General features: G+C 46.0%; 1 protein-coding gene across 1 annotated transcript in view; it reads left to right on the forward strand.

Annotated features, from left to right (window-relative positions):
- The window catches only part of fat2 (FAT atypical cadherin 2), a 176481-nt gene that overhangs the window by 144028 nt on the left and 9751 nt on the right, over positions 1–22702 (forward strand). Inside the window, 8 exon segments of the mRNA XM_038796111.1 lie at positions 1951–2165; positions 2920–3057; positions 4887–5030; positions 7988–8185; positions 8946–9750; positions 13141–13295; positions 15052–15502; positions 15814–15967. Coding sequence (XP_038652039.1) covers positions 1951–2165; positions 2920–3057; positions 4887–5030; positions 7988–8185; positions 8946–9750; positions 13141–13295; positions 15052–15502; positions 15814–15967 — 2260 coding nt within the window.

Below are 22702 nucleotides of genomic sequence, written 5' to 3' on the forward strand. Positions count from 1 at the left end.
GATGGGGATTCACCCTGTCCTAGAGATGTGCTCACCAGAGTGCTCTAGGGCACTGTGTTGGAACCTATATTCTTTTTAAGATTAATAAATGACCTTCTTAACAAGTTAAAACTGGTGCAACTATTTGCAGATGACTGCATGGTTTATGCATTACAGAAATCTCAGAATCTTATCATTTCACTGCAAGATAATCACCTGGAATTGAAACAATGCCAGGATCCACGGGAGATGGCGTTCAGTGCCTGAAAATTATATATTGTGTGTATTAGCAACAAAATGATCCACCAACAAATAACTTGAAGTTCTGTAATCAAATTCTCTGACGGGTAGCTGGCTACACAACCACACCTATTGGTTCATCTTAAAATCAACCTTAGATGAGGATTTACCATTCAGCAGATGACATCCAAAACAACCAGGGATTTTGAATTTCTGGAAAGGAAATTTTCGCATTGAAATAAATATCAGAGTTATAACTTGCCATCGATTTGTTCGTCCAGTCCCAGAGTATGCAAGTTGTGTGTGAGATCCTTGTATGATGAAAGATCTAAATGAGACTGAAGAAATCCAGTGATTATAGAATTTACAGTGCAGAAGGAGGCCATTTGGCCCATCGGGTCTGCACGGGCTCCTGGAAAGAGCACTCTACCCAAGATCAACATCTCCACGCTATCCCCATAACCCAGTAACCACACCCAACACTAAGGGCAATTTTGGACACTAAGGGCAATTTATCATGGCCAATCCACCTAACCTGCACATCTTTGGACTGTGGGAGGAAACCGGAGCAGCCAGAGGAAACTCACACACACACGGGGAGGATGTGCAGACTCCACGCAGACAGTGACCCAGCCGGGAATCGAACCTGGGACCCTGGAGCTGTGAAGCCATTGTGCTATCCACAATGCTACCGTGCTGCCCACAGTGATGTGCTGCACAGATCAGTATTGGAAATACACCAGTATCACACCCTTACTCAAAGATTTGCAATGGGAATCACTATAGCAGAGGAGGAAGAAAAATAGACTTTCATGTTGTACAAAATGTGGGGGGTTCCGAATATGGCGGAGAGCAGGGATTGAGAGGATGGGGGACTTGTTTATAGAGGGGAGCTTTCCAAATACGAGGACACTGGAGGAGAAGTTGGCATTGGCGGGGGAAACAAATTTAAAAAAAATAATTTTTATTGGAATTTTTTTACAGAAAATATAAAACATAACGACAAACAATGAAATGCAACAAAATAACCCATAATAACTGTAACACCCCCCAGACCGCATCGACAGGTACCGACCTTCCCACTCCTGCCACTAAGGGGGTTTCAGGACAGGGTAGTTTACAGAGGATGGATAGGTGAGGCGGGGGGGGGGGGGGGGGGGGGGGGGGGGGCGGCGTTAGGTTAGCGTAGATGAGGGGGTTAATTAATGGTAGGACCTGTTGGGGAGGGAGGTGGTATTTGCAGTATGTTTATATTTTCATGTACATTGTTTATATTGCTGCTGTTACAATGCCAAAAAAATACCTCAATAAAATTTTATTAAAAGAAAACATTTTCATCATTGGGACGACCATCTCAGCAGGTCATGCCTGACTTAGCTATTGCCATCCATATAAATGTTAGTGGAATACCGATATTAGTCTATGATGCTGACACAATCATCGCAGAAGCAGGTACTGTAGCAATTATTGGAGAAAAGGATTGAGTTGTCTTGGTAAAATTCTTCCTTCACATGGACTCCAAAGGTGTATTAGTAGATTCACATCAGTTGCTTGTGAAAGATTAAAACGGATGTTGCGTTAGTTTACATGGCTTAGTGTTTGCCCTTCACTACATATATCCTTAATTATATTGCTTTGGGAAGTCCTGAGAGATGTGTAATGGTTCTCGACATGTTATTCTTGCTTTGTTTATATACCATTTGTGAAAACAATGTCAAATTTTGTGTTCAGGAGCCATGTATGTAAATGGAAGCCTTGACTATGAATCCTGCCAAGAGTATTACCTGTCGGTTGATGGTAATAGGAAAGGAACACCATTGTTCAGTGACAGCACAACGGTGATCATCAATGTCACAGATGTCAATGATAACCCACCCAAGTTCAGCCACAGCATGTACAGTGCTGAAATCAGTGAAGATGCTCCACATGGAGAACTGGTTCTTAAAGTAAGTAAAAAAAAATAGCCATTGTTATTATCATCCAAATAGAAATTAGTCTGGCACAGTCACTAGCACAGGGCTAAATCGCTGGCTTTGAAAGCAGACCAAGGCAGGCCAGCAGCAAGGTTCAATTCCCGTAAAAGCCTTCCCGAACAGGCGCCGGAATGTGGCGGCTAGGGGCTTTTCACAGTAACTTCATTTGAAGCCTACTTGTGACAATAAGCGATTTTCATTTTTTTTCAAAATCAAAACTGGTGTTGGAAAAATCAGTTTAAGTTGTAACTTCGCAATTCACCCTGGTGATAAAACGTTTGGACACCGTCTCCACCCAACCTGCCAATTGTTTCAGTGGTCCCACCTGCAATGTTATCTCAGCTAACAGTTAAGTAGTTCAACATTTAACTAACTCGGCTAACAAAGTTGATATTTTTAATAGGAAGTAAAGATAAGTGGTGTAGGTATGTAAGATCTGACTAGTAGCCCACAAAACAATGTCCTGTGTGTTGCACAGGTTTCAATCTTCATTCTGATGGTGATGTAAAGTTACCTCTGCCATGAAACAAAAATAATCACTGCACTCTTCGTTCCAAATCCTGAAATTGTCATTTCCAGTCGGATACGGCCTGAGTTGAAACTAGAAGCCTAACCAGAGACTGCGGTTAGGACTGAAGATCTGAATGTTCATCATTTATCATTCTTTCAATAAAATGAGACATTACTTTTCCCTCATCTTGTTCTCTCTCTCTTGTGTTTCCAATAGGTGACAGCAACTGACACAGATGGACCCCTAAACAACCTGATCCACTATTCAATAACGGATGGTGATCCTGACCAGCATTTTAGAATAAACCCAACGAATGGGGAGATCTTGTTATCACAGCACCTTGACAGGGAAGAGGTAAATAGGAAGTCTGTGACAGTGGGTCTGGAAGGTACAGTTGGGCAGGTGGGCAGATTGCACTGTCATGGTAGGAGTCTTACAACACCAGGTACAACATCAGGACCTGAGGAAGGAGCAGTGCTCCGAAAGCTAGTGTTTGAAACAAACATGTTGTACTTTAACCAGGTGTTGTAAGACTTCTTACTGTGCTCACCCCAGTGCAACGCCGGCATCTCGGGGCAGCAGGGTAGCATGGTGGTTAGCATAAATGCTTCACAGCTCCAGGGTCCCAGGTTCGATTCCCGGCTGGGTCACTGTCTGTGTGGAATCTGCACGTCCTCCCCCTGTGTGCGTGGGTTTCCTCCGGGTTCTCCGGTTTCCTCCCACAGTCCAAAGATGTGCGGGTTAGGTGGATTGGCCATGCTAAATTGCCCGTAGTGTCCTAAAAAAAGTAAGGTTAATGGGGGGGGGGGGGGGGGGGGGGGGGGGTTGTTGGGTTACGGGTATAGGGTGGATACGTGGGTTTGAGTAGGGTGATCATGGCTCGGCACAACATTGAGGGCCGAAGGGCCTGTTCTGTGCTGTACTGTTCTATGTTCTATCTCCACATCATGGTAGGAGTGATTGAGTGGCATTAGGAATAGGAATATTGTACTGGTGGGGCACTGGGTGGTAAGGTAGGTAAGTTTATTTCCATTCCTGATGAGCTTGTTAATGCAATGCATGAGAAAATGTCTTCCACCTGACTTTATATTTTAACCAGAAATAAATGATAGATAAATGTTCCCATTTTTGGCAAACTGGGCCAGTAACAGTAACAGATTTCTGATCTCAGAAATCGTATTGCCTGAACAGTACTCATGGAGTATTATGCCTTTACTTCAAAGATTCAATACATCAGCAAAACTGCACCTGAGCATCATTACCAGAATTCCACCAGTTATGAATAGATTTCATCCCGAAAACTGCCACAAAATATTATTGCCAGAAATCGAGATCTGTTTAAGCTGCCTGAGAATATGGGGGTTAACTGTCCAACATTAGCTACAGAACAGGCCTCAGACACCAGTCATTTTGTTTAAACCTCATGAGGGCGGGTTGTGAAGCATTTGTGTTTGTTACTGTTATGGGCAGTGGATGTGGCCTCAAGGTTGGGGCTTCACAAGATGATCGTCTTTTACCTTATTTCAGAAGAAATATATATAAGTTGTTAGGTGAATTAGACATTCTGAATTCTCCCTCCGTGTGCCCGAACAGGCACCGGAGTGTGGCGACTAGGGGCTTTTCATAGAAACTTTGTTGCACTGTTAATGTAAGTTGACTTGTGACAATAACGATTATTATTATTATTATTTATCAGGCATGCTTTCTGTTATTTAGTTCAAAAGGAACCTTATGGTGAAATTTTGTTTCTGTCAGGACTCCAAAGCACCGTCACCTACTTCACCACCCAGGAAGTGAGCGCTGACAGGTTATTTGACTCAGGGAAGACTAGCCTTCTGTGCTTCTGACCACTTGCCGATTGTAGTCAGCAGAAAGGGATCGGGGCTGGAAATGCTCAATTATTTTATTTTCCCTCCCGAACCCAGAGTTGCTGGGGCCAATTCTATCAATAGTTCCACCCACACTGTTTTATCAGCTAACACAAGGTAGACTGAGAAAAGCATGGGGCCTTCCTATATTTCTATGATACATTATCACACCACAGGATGCATTCGCCAAGTGAAATGCAAATAATATTTGATCAAAATCTGCTGTAACATGTGCAGAGCGGCAGTAACGCAATAGAAGTTTATATTTTTATCATTATAACGGAACCCATGACCGATGCTGTCTCTCTTCTCCAGATGTCCAGTTATTCCTTGATGATCCGGGCTACAGACAATGGAAAACCTCCCCTATTCAGTCACACCGCTCTAAACATCCAGGTGTTAGATGTGAATGACAATCCTCCCACGTTCTTTCAATTCAACTACAGTGTGCTTATTCAGGTAGGTGCGAGTAGATCACAGCCATCGCCTTACAGAAGGGTGTACACAGGTGGTTTATTGCAAACACAATACTAATAACAACACAATGACTTGCATTCGATTATATATTTTACATAGCAAAGCGTTCCAGAGGACTTCACTGGCGTATTATCAAACAAAACTTTGACAGCGAGTCTCATAAAGAGATATTAGGATAGGTGACTGTTATAACCCGCAAATATCTACAGAGTGGCAACAATTAACTTCCCCGTGAGCTTTGCAGAATATGAACTCCCCAATTAAGGGGATGGAGGATCTCTAAACAATGTATGGTTTGTGGTCTATAAAGCCGGCCAGGTAGGCACAGGCAAGGCAGACCCATTGGGATCTACTGCGTAATGTCTATAATAGTTATTGTAAATAAACTAAGTTTCTTTCAACTGCTCGGTGAGGACTCCTTCATGACTTTATAAAAGTGACTAAAATCTTGAACAAAGAGATAGATTTTAAGCAGCATCTTAAAGGAGAAGGAAGAGCTGGAATGGCTGAGAGGTTTAGGGAAGCAATGCCAGAGTTTTGGCTCTCGATAGTTGAAGGCACAGTTGCCAATGCTCTCGTGATTGAAATCAAGTCTGCACAGAATTGGAGGAACATAGAGCTCTCAGAGGGTGTAGGGCTGTATGAGCTTCCAAGAGTGAGGCTGGGCAGTCATGTCATTGCAGAATTTGAAAACACGGATGAGAATTTAAAAAATGACATATTCCTGAACCGGACGCCATGAAGGTCATCACATCAATTTATTCAACCCAGCTGTTGTTGGGTATGATATAGCTTTCCACAGACATTTATTTTATTTATTTTAAATTTAGAGTAGCCAAGTAATTTTTTTTCCAATTAAGGGGCAATTTAGCGTGGCCAATCCACTTAACCTGCACATCTTTGGGTTGCGGGGTGAAACACACGCAGACATGGGGAGAATGTGCAAACTCTATACAGACAGTGACCCAGGGCCGGGAATCGAACCCAGGTCCTCAGCACCGCAGGCAGCAGTGCTAACCACTGTGCTACGTGCCACCCTTCCACAGACATTTGTAAGGTAGGTTAGAGTACAAAGCTACAGATTGTCATGAGTTTAGTTCAAGAGAATTATATCCTTTATCACCACTGCTCTTCACTTATAGGATGTCACCTCTGTTCGGCTCAAGTCCTCTTGGACAGAGTCTTACATTTCTTCCATCAAATATCTGCATAAGACCATAAGATGTTAGAGCTGAAGTTGGCCATTTGGCCTGTTGAGTTTGCTCCGCCATACAGTGAGTTCATGACTGATCTGATATGGATAATCTTCAACTCCACTTCCTCACCTTATCCTCACAACCCTTGATTCCCTTACTGGTTAAAAATCTGTCTCTCTCAGCCTTGAACATATTTAACGACCCATCTCTCTGCGGTAAAGAATTCCACAGATTCACTACCCTCTGAGCGAATAAATGGACAACCCTTTACTCTGAGAATAGGCCATCTGGTTTTAGACTCTCCCACAAGGAGAAACAACCTCTCAGCATCGACCATGTCAAGCCATCTGAGGTTCCTACATGTCTCAATAAGGTCACGTCTCATTCTTCTGAACTCCAACAAGCACAGGTCCAACTACTCAACCTCGACTCATAAGAAAATCCCTCCATAGCCGGGACCAACCTAGCGAACCTTCTTTGGACTGCCTCCAGTGCCAGTACATTTTTCCTGATGTGATGTGATTTTTATTTTCCAACGCTGTCGTAGACATTTTGATTTAATTTTGTTTCAATGTTGATCATCAACTTAAACTTCTTGATGGATTTTATCAGCCCTTGAGGGATAGGCTGGGAGGCTGGGCCCTTTAAAATGGCACGGTGAGAAAGTGGCGAGGTTGGGTGGTGTTGATAGAGTGCCCATGGTCTTCCCACCAATTTGGTATTCTGCCAACAGTGGGGCAGGGGAAAGATGGCCCTCCTGTTCAAAGGCAAATTGTGCCAGCTCAGGGTATCTTGCCACTGCCTCTGGCATCTTACCAACAATGTTTGCGCCTTCCGCCATGTGGAGAGATTGCCAGGTGAACCCCATGGCCCTATGGGGGGGGGGGGGGGGGGGGGGGGGGGTGGGGGGGGGGGGGTGGTAATCACCTAATTGGACACTCTGTGGTCCCCCAGTGACAAAGCCCACCCCACTCCTCAAACCCACTTACTTTGCAATTTGGGTGTCATCGATCACTGTGTCCTTTCAGAAGGGTGCATTGTCAGTAGTGACGACATGGCTGGAAGAGTTGCCAGTCCGTCAATAACTAACAGCACTTGGTGACGGGCTCCCCGCGTTTTAATTTTTATCGCATCCTTAAAGTTTCAATGCCAATGCACAGGGTTGACAGGACAAACACTTAATCCATCTCATCACATGAAAACCAATTTGAATTGAAGCCAATTCATGGTCTCCACAAGAGAGACATACAAGATAAGAAAAGGCATTGCACCTCATCTTGGGCTTGGTCTGACGATTGATCTTAGCCAGTAAGCTGAGAGGTGATGTCTTTTAAAGGGAGGGAAGCCCCAATTGTAACTATATAGTTGCTGGCTGCACTTTAAATGCAGCTGAGGCAGGGTTTATGTACAGGAAAGAAAATAGAATGTATGTATTACTCTTGTTATAAGATTGAATGTTGAGACAAGATCAAAAGGGAAATGGATGTGGAGAATTGAAATTATACTGAGCTCAGCAATCAGGCCTGCTCATTGATAGCACACGTCAGAATCACGTTCATAGTCAGCACCCATCTGATTAATTATGTTCCCAAATATCTGATGGATTGAGACAGATCCAATGTGGACAACATTTGTTACCTTTTAAATGAGGGACAAGCTGATCTGTGGTGACTAATAATCTCGTGTGGTCATTAACTAGCCATGCAAATCTTTAGAGACTGAAAGCTGTTTTTCCCTTCTCAGGAGAATGAGCCAATTGGCTCGGGTGTCTTGCAATTGTTGGTAATAGACCGGGACTCCGGCTCCAATGGCCCACCATTCCTGTTCTCCATTGCAGCCGGAAACGAGGGGAGCAACTTTCACATTGACCACCAGGGGCTGCTGAAAACGCAAGCTCGCCTCCAACAGAAAGTGAGGGATCAATACATTCTGCAGGTTCAGGTAAATGTTCTGAAATGCCTTAACACTTTTCTTAATACTTTCCAAAGACACCGACTGGTTAAAAAAAAGACCTTTCGCACATGAGGTTGAGTGCCAATTAACCTTATCAGCATTAAGAATGGTGGATATGAATGTGTTACCCTTATCGCATGAGGCCGCTGGCATTGCATAAACATAGGTCAACATCAACACATCTCCAGTTTTGTCTGTATTACTTAACTTGTGCAATCAGATTCTCCAAGATACAATTGAATATTATCTCTGCTGCACTAAACAGCATAACTCTGACCTGCACAGGCAAATCCTAAACTGGCACTGTTACAACCTTCCAAACAATGGCACCATTGATGTACCTTCTTGCTGAATAGCTGCCCTTCTCTGTTTCTGGAATGAACTCATTAGAGCACCCATTATTCCATTCACCACAGAAAAGAAATTCTCCAAACATTTCGCTTCAATAACAAGCATAATAAGATTTTGGTTGATACTTCTAATAATCCATTTAGCTACAGGTACACTTTTGCAGGCTCAGGCACTGTGAATGGGAGAGGATTAAAGACTGGAAAATGATATTGGATATGTCTGTTGGCTTAGCGAATGAAAGCCTCAAAGACTCAGGCACTGTCCCATATTGGCACACATCCAGAACTGTTAATCCAATGTGCTTTCTCACTAAACCCTGTCTAAAATGACTACAGCAAAGACTAGGGAGCAAGAAGTGACATAATGTTATTCATTTTTAAACATTTGTTTTCTTCAGGTCACAGACAGCGGTCAGCCACCTTTGTCATCTTCATCTTTTATAAACATTCGAGTGATTGAGGAAAGTCAATACCCGCCATCTGTGCTTCCTCTGCAAGTCTTCATTGTTACTTCCAGCAGCAAGTTTCCTGGACGATTCGTTGGAAAGATTCACGCGGTAGATCTTGACGTTCACGATACTCTCACGTACAGCATGGTTCCGGGGTTAATGGCAGACGACATGTTTTCCATTGGAAGTGAAGATGGCAAAGTGTTGGCACAGCATGCCTTAGAGGCAGGGCACTACTCCTTCAATGTCAGCGTCACTGACCGAAAATTCATCACAACGGCAGGTGTGCGAGTCCATGTCACACGTGTGACACCAGACGTACTCGACCACAGCGTTCTGGTGGAACTGCTGCAGGTCACACCGGAGAAGTTCATCAGTGACCACTGGCGTAACTTTCAGAGATCCCTGGCAAACCTCCTGCAGGTTAACAAGAAGAACATTGAGCTCATCAGCATGCAGCCGGCACAGAGTTCTCGAAACTTAGCCATCCTTCTGGTCGTAAAGGAATCAGAAGACTCCTTTTATAAACCTGATGTTCTGCAGCAGAAGCTCACCTCATTTGCTGTGGACTTGGAAAAGTTGGATGGAATTCAGATAGAGAGAGTCACTCACCGGTGTTCCAATCACAATTGTCACCAACAACACTGCGAGGGGAAATTTCAACTGGACATGGGAAATGTATCAACATACACTACTGCTGTTCTTAGCTTCATTATCCCTCAACACCTTCACTATCAAGCCTGCTCATGTAATGGTAAGATTTAATTCTCTGATTATTAAATCAAAGTGTTGATCCAAATCTTTCTCAATCCACTTCTGGAGGTGGCCACCTTGGCACAGGGATAGTATTCTTGTCTCTGAGTCAAGGGGTTCTGGGTTTCTGCCATTTCAATAGGCTTGAGCACACAATCTTAGCTTGCATTTCAGTGCCATATAGAATGAGTTCTCCCGGTGTCCTGGTTAACATTTATTCCTCAACCAACACCACCAAAATAAATTACCTGGCCATTTATCACATACGTTATTGTTAATCAAAAATCTTTCGATCTCTGATTTAAACATATATAGTTACTGAGCTTCCACAGCCCTCTGGGGCAGAGATTTCCAAAGGTTCACAATGCTCTGTGAACAGAAATTTCTCCTCATCTCTGTCCTAGGTGGCATCTCCCTTATTTTAAAATTGTGTCCCCTGGTTCTCGGCTCCCCAACCAATGGAAACACCTCTTATTCTCAGGAACTTTAGCGAATACAGACCTAGTTTGCCCAACCTCTTTTTATCCCTTCTTCCCCGGAACAAGTCTGGTGAACCTTCGTTGCACTCGCTCTATGGCAATAATAGCCTTTCGGAGGTAAGAGGACCAAAGCTGCACCCAGTACTCCAGATGCAGTCTAACCAAGTTCCTACAAAATTGAAGCCAGGCCTCATTACTCCTGTACTCAAAACCTCTTGTGATAAAGGCTGATATTAGAACATAGAACATAGAACAGTACAGCACAGAACAGGCCCTTCGGCCCTCGATGTTGTGCCGAGCAATGATCACCCCACTTAAACCCACGTAACCCGCATACCCGTAACCCAACAATCCCCCCATTAACCTTACACTACGGGCTCTCTTAACCTCTTAACTTCTCTTAACCTTCCTAATAGCTTGATGCACCTGCATGCCCGCCTTCAGTGACTTCTGGACAAGGACACAGTCCTTGGACAAGGTCCAAAAATATGCAAATTCAGTGGATTGGCCATTCTATATTGTCCCTTAGTGTTCAAAGATGTGCAGATTAGGTGGATTAGTCATGATCAATGCACAAGGTTACAGGGATAGGGGGGGTGCGTGGGCATAGGTAGGGTGCTCTTTCAGAGGGTCAGTGCAGACGTGTTGGGCCGAACAGCCTCCTTCTGCTCTGTAGGGATTCTATGGACAGCCAAGTTCCTTTGCACATCTACATTTGCTAATTTCTTCCCATTTAAGAATTACTCTGTTTACCTGATCCTTCTTCCAAAATGGATTGCCTCACATTTTTCCACATTATATTCCATCAGCCATGTTCCTGTCCATTCACTAAGTCTATCCCAATCCTCCTGTAGCCACTTTACACCTTTTTCACAACACGCATTCTTGCCTAGCTGTGTATTGTGAATATTTGGGCCCAAGAACTGATCCTTGCGGAATCCACACTGAGAATGTCCCTTTTATTCCTACTCTTTATTTTCTGCCTTTTAGCCAATCCTTTTTTAAAAAATAAATTTAGAGTACCCAATTCTGTTTTTTTCCAATTAAGGGGCAATTTAGTGTGGCCTATTGACCCATCCTGCACATCTTTGAGTTATGGGGGTGAGACCCACACAAACACGGGGAGAATATGCAAATTCCACACAGACAGTGACCCGGGGCAGAGATCGACCCGAGTCCTCAGCGCCGTTAGGCAGCAGTGTTAACTGCTGTGCCATCTCCGGTCCCCAAGCCACATGTTTCTCAGCGCTGCGCCGTTCTCTGGCACCGGGATTCTCTCCACTCACTGCTTGTCAATGAGAATTCCCTGTTGAAGTCAGCCCACGCTGTCAGGAAACCCGCAGGCAGGGACGCACTGCCAGTGGGAAAAGAGAATCCCAATGGTCAGAGACGTCCAGCCAGTATGTTGCCTCCTCGCTCATGTACTTTTATTTTGCTAATTAACCTCCTGTGGGGGACATTATAGCTGTGGCAAGAAAAAATTGCCTAAATGCATGACCTTTAGGTGGTAACTTTTGTTGAAGTAATGTTCGCCCTCCAGTACTCCGCTCAAACGTAATTCTTCATCCATGAGCCCAGATAGTGAAAAACAGGAGGATATTCCCCATGGGAGTCATCGTGTTGAGCTTAATCCAGTACTGACACCCACACACACACACACACACACATCTATGTACCTTGTAGCTAGTGGGTATCTTTATAGTGATTAGGAGTAGGAAACCCAATTGATTTTTTTTCCCTCCGATATTCCAAAAATTTCCAGGTCATCTATAGAACCTTCGCTCAGTGAACTCAGCCTCCCCCTAAAGCTGAACATGTGACTCCTGTATCACATTGTTCAAAAGGAAGAAGTGTGTTTATCTACTGAGTATTTTGAGAGACCTAAAAGTAAACAAAAATAAGCATCTTAAAATATGATCATTGCAGATATTGAAATGAAGTTTATATCACTCAACGTGTTGAGGTGAACAGATAATTGTTCTTTGAAAATAGTTTTGCTCAGCGACTAATGCTTAATCTCACCAGCCTTGATGTACTGAAGACGTCCTGTTTTTACATGCTGTGCTGTGCAATTCAATCTATTACCATCTGTGTTATATAGCATATCTAAACAAGTGATATGCACATCTCCAAAAACAACAGCTGCATCCCACCTATTTCCCTCCACTCAGAATCAACGAAGATACTTATCTTCGGCTTTAGTTCCTTCCAGGGCCTTCTTCCTCCCAACCACCTTGATCTTTTCCAGGTCGATGTTGCTGAAAACATCCTCCAGGCTGAATGCATCCTCCAGTCCTTCAATATTTGCTCATTTCCCCCATTCCACCATCAGTTTTCACTTCTTCAGCCTCATTATCCCTGTCAACTGGAAACTCTTGTGTCCATCTTGACATCACCTTTCCTGGCTTCAAATACCCCCTATTACCCCCCTTTTCAACTGTGGTTTTGTCTGCACCAACCCGCTTCCTCATCTTCTTTTATTACTACAGTTTACCTATTACCCCTGTTCTCACTGACCAAAATTGGATTCTGGTTAAGCAGCACCTTGATTTTATAATTTTCCTCTTTGTTTTCAAATATCTCCATGGTTATGCTCCTTCCTATCGCTGAAATCTCCACAGGCAGTCAAAACTAGTCCAAAAGATCACTATGGCCCTGACTTCCAAACAGCACTTAACTCTTGTTCGAATGTCAAGATCTTTTTCTTCCTCCACCATCTTTAATCCTTCACCTCGGACGGTTTATGAATGTTGAGCTGTTGCCATGCCGATATGGATATGGCGATAATTAAACAGCGCTGGGCATTTGTTGGAGCAAATATTAAATGAGTGATTGTCCATAATTATAGCCATTGGATTATGACGTTATTTTACCTTCTTTAAAAAAGTTGAATGCATCAATTGATATTTCAGATTCTTCTCTGAGATTCACTGGTGAAAGCTACTTGAAGTATCGTTATCTGGATGAAGAAGCTTTGCTGAACACAGTCATCACATTCCGGATACAGACCCTCCAGTCAGAGGCAGTGGTGATGTACACCAATGGGACTGATTCCAGTCTTCTTGAGGTAAACGCGCAACCTTTTCAATATCCTTTAGATTCGATAATCATTTAAACATTAGGCCAGACAAACAGCAAAGATGAATTACATTTTTTTTTCCTTTGGGTGACAAAACAGAGGTTTGGTCAGTTGAGTGTCTGATACATGCAGAGTCCCAAGAAATGGGTCAACTCATCTCATTCCAACAATTTGAGTGCTATTCTGAAAGTGAGGTTATTAGGTTTTGTTACATTTTCCAGATAAATTAACATAATAATTATATTGTTGAGTACCTGAGAATGCTCGTGTAATTATTATTAGTAAAATGAATACTGCCAAGAAGCTTTGGTGTGCGAGGGGGAAGAAGTAAACTAATGAGATTGGATAGAAACAGAAGAGGCTGAGCAAGAACGGTCACTGAAATCAGGGAAATCAATGAGATCAAAGTTGAAGCTGGTAATATAATAAGAATAATCTTTATTGGCACAAGTAGGCTTACATTGACACTGCGATGAAGTAACTGTGAAAATCCCCTAGTCGCCACATTTTGGCACCTGTTCGAGTAAACAGAGGGAGAATTTAGAATATCCAGTTCACCTATCTGTACACAGACAGTGATCCAAGCTGGGAATCGAACCTGGGACCCTGGAGCTGTGAAGCAACAGTGCTAACCACTGTGCTGCCATGCAGAGCAGGAGCAAAGGGAGGAGGACAGCCAACAATACATGAAGGATGGCCTGATGTAAAATACGACAACAGCAATTTGCTGACAAGATGGTAGCTTGTACTTCATAGACACAGTAGACAGAAAGAATATCTGAACCTAAGAACTAGGAGTAAGACATTCAGCCCTTTGAGCCCACTCCACCATTTAATGAGATCATGACTGTTCTACTTCAACACCATTTTCCTGCACTATCCCCTTATCCCTTGATGTTTTTAATATGTACAAATCCATCAATCTCAGTCTTGAACACGCTCAATGACCGAGGCTCCACGGCCCTCTCGGGCAGAGAATTCCAAAGATTCGCCACACCACCCTCTGAGTGAAGAAATTCCTCCTCATCTGAGTTCCAAATGGCCTGCCCCTTATTCTGAGCCATTGTCTACATTTCCTACATCGTGAAGGACAATAGAAGCCACTGTGAACCTTATTCTCCACTCGCACCGTTAATGTAGTCAGGTACCCTGGGGCACTTAGAACATAGAACGATACAGCGCAGTACAGGCCCTTCGGCCCACGATGTTGCACCGACATGGAAAAAAAAAACTAAAGGCCATCTAACCTACACTATGCCCTTATCATCCATATGCTTATCCAATAAATTTTTAAATGCCCTCAACTTCAGAGGAATGTTATCAAATGAACTTTGATACTGAGCCACATCAAGAAATACAAGGGCAGATAAGCAAAACCTTGTTCAAAGAGCTGAATTTAAAGCAGCGTCTTAAAGAAGGGAACGTAGGTAGAGAGGCGGAGAGGATACATTCAGGAATTTATTTGGGGTGGCGTCTGACCAGGAGAGCATTGGAATAAAAGTTTTTAAAGGCACCAATATACCGAAGCAAATAAATAATGATGGAAGGTAGGCTAAACACGATGAGAAAGGCAATGATGGTCGTGGAGAATGAGAGAAACTGATGAGGGTTTTGTATTAGGTGATAGAATGGGACTGGGATGATGGACTACATTAACAAAGCTGGGTGGGTTCATTCTTTCCAGAAACACAGCAGATTACACTGTGGCAGCAACATATTTTAAAAATTCTCCCTTGTTTTACAGATCACTAATGGGAATCTAAGGTTCACTTATATCTGTGATGGAAAGAGTAAGGTTTTGTTAGTTAACAACACACCAGTCAACAATGGGCTGTGGCATTCGGTTCAAGTCGAGGTAACTGAGCTGTCTGTGAAGCTGGTGTTGGACTCAATACACACAGACTCTACGGCACTTTCAGAATCATGTCGGAGAAGTGATGGTGTGTTTTTCGGTGGCCAAGTTCAAGAGGATAACTTGGGGCCCAATAATCAAGAACAAGTCATCAAGGAGTTTAAAGGCTGCCTTGGCTCCCTTAGATTCCAGAGGGATGAGATCTCAACAGATGAAGAAACAAACAAACCATTTGTGGCGGTTGAAAGATCTGTGGGAATTGAAGCCTGTTGTCCCCCCGTTGAAATATGTTCAAAAACGCCGTGTCAAAATCGGAGAACATGCACTGAAACCCTATCTGGAGGTGAGTAAAGAACTCATCGGGAAAAAATACAATTAAAACGTTTGGATCAGTCTGGCTATAGTACGGAACTCTTAAGCTCACCCGATAGTTTAGCTAGTTTATGAAGTTTGTCCCAGTTGAATCAGCTGTTCATTGTCTGGGCTCATTCATGAAGGTTGGTTGCTTGGGTGACGCTTAGGGTTCCATAGCCCAGAAAATGTTAAAACTGTTGAGGGGAAGGATGGGATAAAATTGCCAGAAAACTGCTATGGTACAGGTTATTATATGGCTCTAACAGAATCTATACATATAATTTTATTTCTTAAAACCAGGCTATGTTTGCAAATGTCGGAAGAATATTCTTGGCGTCCATTGTGAACTGTTTGACCACACCTGCCTCTCTCAACCCTGTTTATATGGAGCGACCTGCATCCCACAGCAGAATGGCTACACCTGTAACTGCACAAAGGGGAATTCAATGCCAAGGTAAAGCACAGCACCAGATCACACTCCGCTGCATCTGCTTCTTGCATCTCTTTATTAACACTGAGAATGAGCAGAAATAGTGGACCAAAGTTCAAGTTGCACAGTAGCTGTCTTCAACCTGGTATTTCATGCATGTTACCTTATTTGGTTGAAACATGGCATCGAATTGCAGAATACAGAGTTCACACTTGTATACTCCTTAGTAAATATCCATCTAACTTCTGTTTAAAATGACCAGTTCTATCAACTCCAATCATTCCAAGCATTCACCATTCTCTGTGTGAAATGGTCATATCTGATCTGTCCATACCTAAAATCCATGTGCCGTATCCTGCAGGTAAACATCGTTTAGTTTATAGTTCAATGTTTACTCTCTTTTGGTCGTTTCATCGCATTGCACTATTTTACATTGAACTTAATTTTCTACTTCTCACACTGACCTCAAAAGCTATATGGATTCCTCTACACCTGAGTAACCAGCTAGGATTTCATTGACTCCACAGAGCAAAAGGAAGCAATTTGGCCCAACAGGCCTATACCATGAAACTCCTCCTACTTTACTTCATCTCATCCTATCAACTTATCCTTTCCATCCCTTCCTGCGCCTCAATATAAATAAATACCTTCCCCTTAGGCTGGGTGGATTCTATCTGTGATATGTAGCAGTGAGTTCCACATTCTTGCTACTTTCTGTTCAGAGAAATTCATCTTAAATTCTTTATCCGACCTGTTAATGTTTAACTTAATTATGCCTAATTCTGATTCATCCAAAAGTGGGTACAGTTTCCCCACTTTCATCCTGTTGAACCACTTCATAATTTAAAGAAAATTTCCATCAGGTCTCCGCTTAGTCTTCAGTTTTCCAGAGAAAAGAAACTGGAATGGATGTTCAAATGCCAGTGAGGCAAGAATGGGTGCAGGAGTGCATTGGAAAGCATGCTCCCGAAGGGAGTCACTTTACCATCTGGAACACCATCAGATTCTCAAATAGAAATAGAGGTGCAGAGCCGGGAAGCTGCATGTGAAGCGTTTGTTGATCTCATTGATGAGCTCATTAACTGGCCTCAGAGGAGCAGTTCAAAGTTTCAATTTCTGGAAACATGCAATGCCTGGCACATATTAGGATGCAGCTGCTGTGAACATGGTGGGAAGCTATGAAAAGTAAGAAATGCACTGCTCAACATTTTTAAGAAATGGGGGGAAATGCTCAGCTTTTCATCCAATGGCGTAAATGTATCATTGCTGGTGCTGAGTAGCCTATATTTGTGATTGGTGACTGGTGGAACTCTGAAAGAATTGAGATGGGAGCAGGCTACTCTGATATTGGACAGAAGAGTGAGGAGGAGCTTCTCGCAAGGCTCGGGATCAAACGTCCGCGCCTGGGAGACCTCACCATGGCGCCGTTTAGTACTGGCCCACACAAACGTGGACCAGGCGTAATGGCACTTGGGGGGTTCACCCAGGTCATTGGAGGCCGCTGTGTGGTCGAACTCTGAACACGGTCTTACATGGCACTCCCACTGCCATCCGGGAACCGTGGCCCTGCAAGCTGGGCACCCGGGCAGTGCCAAGGTGCCAGGTTGGCACTGCCAGTGATCAGGCCTGGGGGTGCCCTGACCTTGTGAGGGGGGTACCTGAGGTCCTCTAATAGGTGTGGTGGGGGGGGGGGGTCTGGGGTCCGGGTACTGTGGTGGGGGGTCCAGAGATCGGGACATTTAAAAATGGCATCCAGATCTCCTCCTTTACTGACAAGCTGAAAGGGGCGTTCTTCACCAAGACCAAAGAAACAGAGACCCGTTTGATATCAGGGTCATTCTCTGTGCTGATGGCACCGAGAAACACCCCACCAAAGGTACCCAAAACTGGACTCTCTCCCCCCTCTCCCCCCCCCTCCCCTCCCTGTTAAATCACGCCATTGTGCCATCCTCATCACTTGCCGTCCCACCTATAAAAATATAATTCGAACAAATTTGTCAGGCATGGTTGCCCCTTCTTGAAGTCATTCTGACTCTGCTTGATTGTATTCCTAAATAATTATTTCCTTTATAATGGACTCTAACATTTTCCTCATGACAGAAATTAAGCAAACTGGCCAACAGTTACTTGTTTCTCGTCTCCCTTTTTTAAATAAAGGTGTTACATTGCCAATGTTCCTATCCTCTGGGACTTTTCTCGAATTTAAGGACTCTTGGTAGATTTCTGCCAGTATATCCACTATCTCTGTGGCTACTTCATTTAATATCCTGGGATGCGACCCATCAGGTCCAGGGGACCAATCGGTCTTTAGCCCCATTAGTTTCCCTTGTACTTTTTCCATTGTTATTGTATTTATTTTGTTCCCATCTATACCTTGATTACTTCGTTTTTTTGGAATGTTATTAGTGCCTTCCACCGTGAAGACTGACGCAAAATATTTGTTTAACTCCTCTGCTAATTCCTGGTTCCCGATTCTTGGAGGCGATTCTCCGACATGGCGTACAAATGTTCGCTCCATTGTGAACGCCGTCGTGTTTCACGATGGCGCGAACAGGGCCCGAACACGACCTATTCTGGCCCCAGCACGGTGCTGGAGCGGTTCACGTCACTCCAGCCTCCGTACGCGGCGCCAAATGGACGCCGTGCCAACCCGTGCATGCGCAGTTGGGCCAGCTCAATCCTGTGCATGCGCAGTTGGGCTGCGCGCCATCCTGCGCATGCGCGGGGAACTTATCACGCGTGCCGCCCCCGACCCAACATGGGGTCGGTGTTCAGGGGCCAGCGGCGGCAGAATGTAGGCCCGGGAGGAGGGGGGGGGGAGAGGCCGGCCCGCCGATTGGTGCCCCCCCCTCCAAGTGAAGGAGCTCCCCCCTCCACAGGCCGTCCCCACCGAGCGTTCCCGCAGAATTCCCGCTGGAAGAGACCAGGGGTGAATGGAGCCGACTGGACTCTGTCGTGTCGGAGTGGCTGCTCAGCCCCGCCAATTCCGCGGCGACGCAAATGGCGCCGATTCTCGGCACCTCGGTGTCGGGGTGTCTTGGCGCGGTTGCTCCGATTCTCCGGCCCGGCACGGGGCTTGGAGAATCACCCCCATTATTTCCCCAGTCTCTAGATTCAATGTCAGAGACTTGGGGCGGAATGCTCCGCTCCCGGGAAAAATCAGGAGGGCCGTCGTGAACTCGGCCGAGTTTCACGACGGCCTCGGAGGCCGCTCCTCGCCCCCTATTCTTCCCTCCCGGCGGGGCTAGGAGCGGTGCTCCGTGAATCTCGGCCGCGGGGGCGCGCGCCGAGAATGACGCGGCCGGCGCGCCTAATGATGTCAGCCGCGCATGCGCAGGTTGGCCGGCTCCAACCCGCGCATGCGCGGCTGACGTCACGACGCTGACAGCTCTAACCCGCGCATGCACGGTGGCCTTCTTTCCCCTCGGCCGCCCTGCAAGACGTGGCGGCTTGATACCGTGGGGCGGCGGAGGGGAAATAGTGCGTCCGATTGAGATGCCGGCCCGACGATCGGTGGGCACCGATCGCGAGCCTGTCCCCTCCCGAGCACAGTCGTGGTGCTCATTCCTCACCAGGCCCAAGCCCCAAACGGGCATCTCCACACCCGTTTCACGACAGCAGCGACCAGGTGTGGTTGCCGCCGTCGTGAAACGGTCGCGAACGGCAGGCCGCTCAGCCCATCCGGGTCGGAGAATCGCCGGTCGCCGTGAAAAACGGGGGGGGGGGGGAGAATCGCGCCCTTGAGGTGGGGGTGGAAAGGGATAGCAAGTAAAGATTATATTGCAATATTCCATTGGAAGGGAGGAAAGTTTTCTTTCGAGGAGAAAGTGAGCTGTTGTGATATTGTGTCCATGCCCTTGTAGTGTAAAGGTGCTCAACAGAGCAAGGGTTAATATGGGATTGGAGAATGGCGTCACCACTGGCGCATGCGCGCTGGGGGGTTCTCTTCCGCCTCCGCCATGGTGGAGGCCATGGCGGCGGCGGAAGAAAAAGAGTGCCCCCACGGCACTGGCCCGCCCGCCGATCGGTGGGCCCCAATCGCGGGCCTGTCCACCGTGGGGGCACTCCCCGGGGTCCGATCGCCCCGCTCCCCTCCCCCAGGACCCCGGGGGCCCGCTCGCGCCGCCGGTCCCGCCGCCACCAGAGGTGGTTGAAACCACGGCGGCGGGAGAGGCCTCTCAGTGGCGGGACTTCAGCCCATCGCGGGCCGGAGAATCGCCGCAGGGGCCTCGCCGATCGGCGGGGCGTTATTCCCGCCCCCGCCAATTCCTGGGTGGCGGAGAATTTCTGCCATGGCGGGGGCGGGATTTTCGCCAACCCCGGGCGATTCTCCGACCCTGCGGGGGGTCTGAGAATTTTGCCCCTTGAATCAGTGTTCCCTGGTTATTGAACCCTCTTCTAATGGAAAACTGCCTTCATATCTGCCCTATCTACACCCCTCATAATCTTATACACCTCTATCAGGTCCCCTTTCAACTTGCGCTTCTCCAAGGTAAACAGCCGTACCTATCCAATCTTTCCTCATAGATCAGACCCTCCAGCTCAGGTGGCATCCTGGTAACTTTCCTCTGTGTCCGTTTCAGTGCAATCACTGCCGTATTGTAATGCGGTGACTTTCTCAAGCACAATTAGGGATGGACAATAAATGATGACTTAACCAGTGACGCCTACATCCCATGAAAGAATTAAAAAAGTGAGCCTGAAATAAAGAGACCAGAATTTCAATGAATAATTGCATTTTATTTCAATGCTTATCATGTGCGTATATTGACATTATATTTTTACATCTAACAATGCGCTGAAGACACTGCCGCTTAATGTTTCTATCTTTAACAGGTTCCTTTATGACTTAAGAAAAACAATTGAAGCTCTTTGTGCTGTTGCCTTGTTACTGTGGAATGATTTCCTTTGCTGTCTGACATGAGTTTTATGATTTAAGACTATTTGCAAAAGGCACCGTTCTGAAGTGGCATTGTCCATTCAGGTTTAATGGTAATATTTCTGTCGAACTGTGAAGATTGTCATGGTCAAGGTCATTTTATTATGACATGTCACCCGTGGAGGTCACTACATAACAATCAGTAGCACAAAGACCATTTCCACTTGCCTGACCTAGGGGTGCTGATGCTAGTTAAGGTGCCCTGTCTCCATCCTGACGGTGGTCAGCGTGGGCTACGGATGATTCGTTGTGTGTAAAGCTCCGGAGAGACATTGATTTTAACTCTGAACCAGTGGGTAGGCTCTCCCCACACGTCCTCCGTCCCCCAACTAAGTTAACTTTCTTTTTTGTTTAAGAAGTATTTTATTGAGGTATTTTTGGTATAGTAACAACAAAGTAAACAATATACATGAAACCCCATGAACATAGTGCAAAAGCACTGTACCTCTCGTACAGGTCCCCCCCTTATTGACCCACTACTCTAATCTAAACTACCCCCCACCACCCACCACCATCTACTGACGATTAATTTTCCGCGAAGAAGTCGACGAACGGTTGCCACCTCTGGGCGAACCCTAACAGTCACCCTCTTAAGGCCAACTTGATTTTCTCCAAACAGAGAAAGCTAGCCATGTCCGATAGCCAGGTCTCTGACTTCGGGGCTTTGAGTCCCTCCAAGCTAATAGTATCTGTCTCCGGGCTACCAGGGAAGCAAAGGCCAGAACGTCTGCCTCTTTCTCCTCCTGGATTCCCGGGTCTTCCGACACCCCGAAAATCGCCACCTCAGGACTCAGCGCCACCCTTGTTTTTAACACCGTGGGCATGTCATCTGCAAACCCCTGCCAAAATCCTCTAAGATTTGGACATGTCCAAAACATGTGGACATGGTTCGCTGGTCCTCCCACATATTTTGTGCACCTGTCCTCCACCCCAAAGAATCTGCTCATCCGGGCCACTGTCATGTGAGCCCGGTGACCAACCTTAAATTGTATCAGGCTGAGCCTGGCACATGTTGTGGACGTGTTGACTCTACTCAATGCGTCCGCCCATAGACCATCCTCTATCTCTCCTCCCAGCTCCTCCTCCCACTTGTGCTTCAGCTCCTCGGTCTGCATCTCCTCCGACCCTATAAGCTCCTTATAAATGTCCGGGAAGCTCCCTTCTCCAACACCACCTCTGGAAACTACCCTGTCCGGAATCCCCGTTAGCGGTAGGAGCAGGACGGTTGGCACCTGTTTTTGAAGGAAGTCGCGCACCTGCAGATACCTGAATTTGTTTCCCCTCGCCAACCCAAACTTTTCCTCCAACACTCTCGTATTCGGAAAGCTCCACTCTGTGAACATATCCCCCATCCTCTCAATCCCCGCTCTCCGCCATAACCGGAACCCCCTGTCCATACTCCCCGGGGCAAACTGGTGATTATCACAGATTGAGGATCAGACCAATGTTCCCACTGCTCCCACATGCTGCCTCCACTGGCCCAAAACTCTCAGGGCCGCCACCACCACTGGACTGGTGGAGTACCACGCCAGCGGGAGCGAGAGGCCCAGTTACCATCGCCCCCAAACTGGTGCCGTTACATGAAGCCTCCTCCGTGCGCAACCATGCCAACCCCTCCCCCACCACCCACTTCCCGATCATGGCTATATTAGCCGCCCAGTAATAGTTGCTAAAATTTGGCAGCGCCAGCCCGCCCTCTCCCCGACTCCGCTCAAGCATTACCTTCCTTACTCGCGGGGTCTTGCCCGCCCAGACGAAGCCCGTGATCACTCTGTTGACCTGCTTAAAAAAGGACCGCGGAATAAAGATGGGGAGACACT

Source organism: Scyliorhinus canicula, chromosome 4, assembly GCF_902713615.1.
Source record: "Scyliorhinus canicula chromosome 4, sScyCan1.1, whole genome shotgun sequence".
NCBI lineage: Eukaryota > Metazoa > Chordata > Chondrichthyes > Carcharhiniformes > Scyliorhinidae > Scyliorhinus > Scyliorhinus canicula.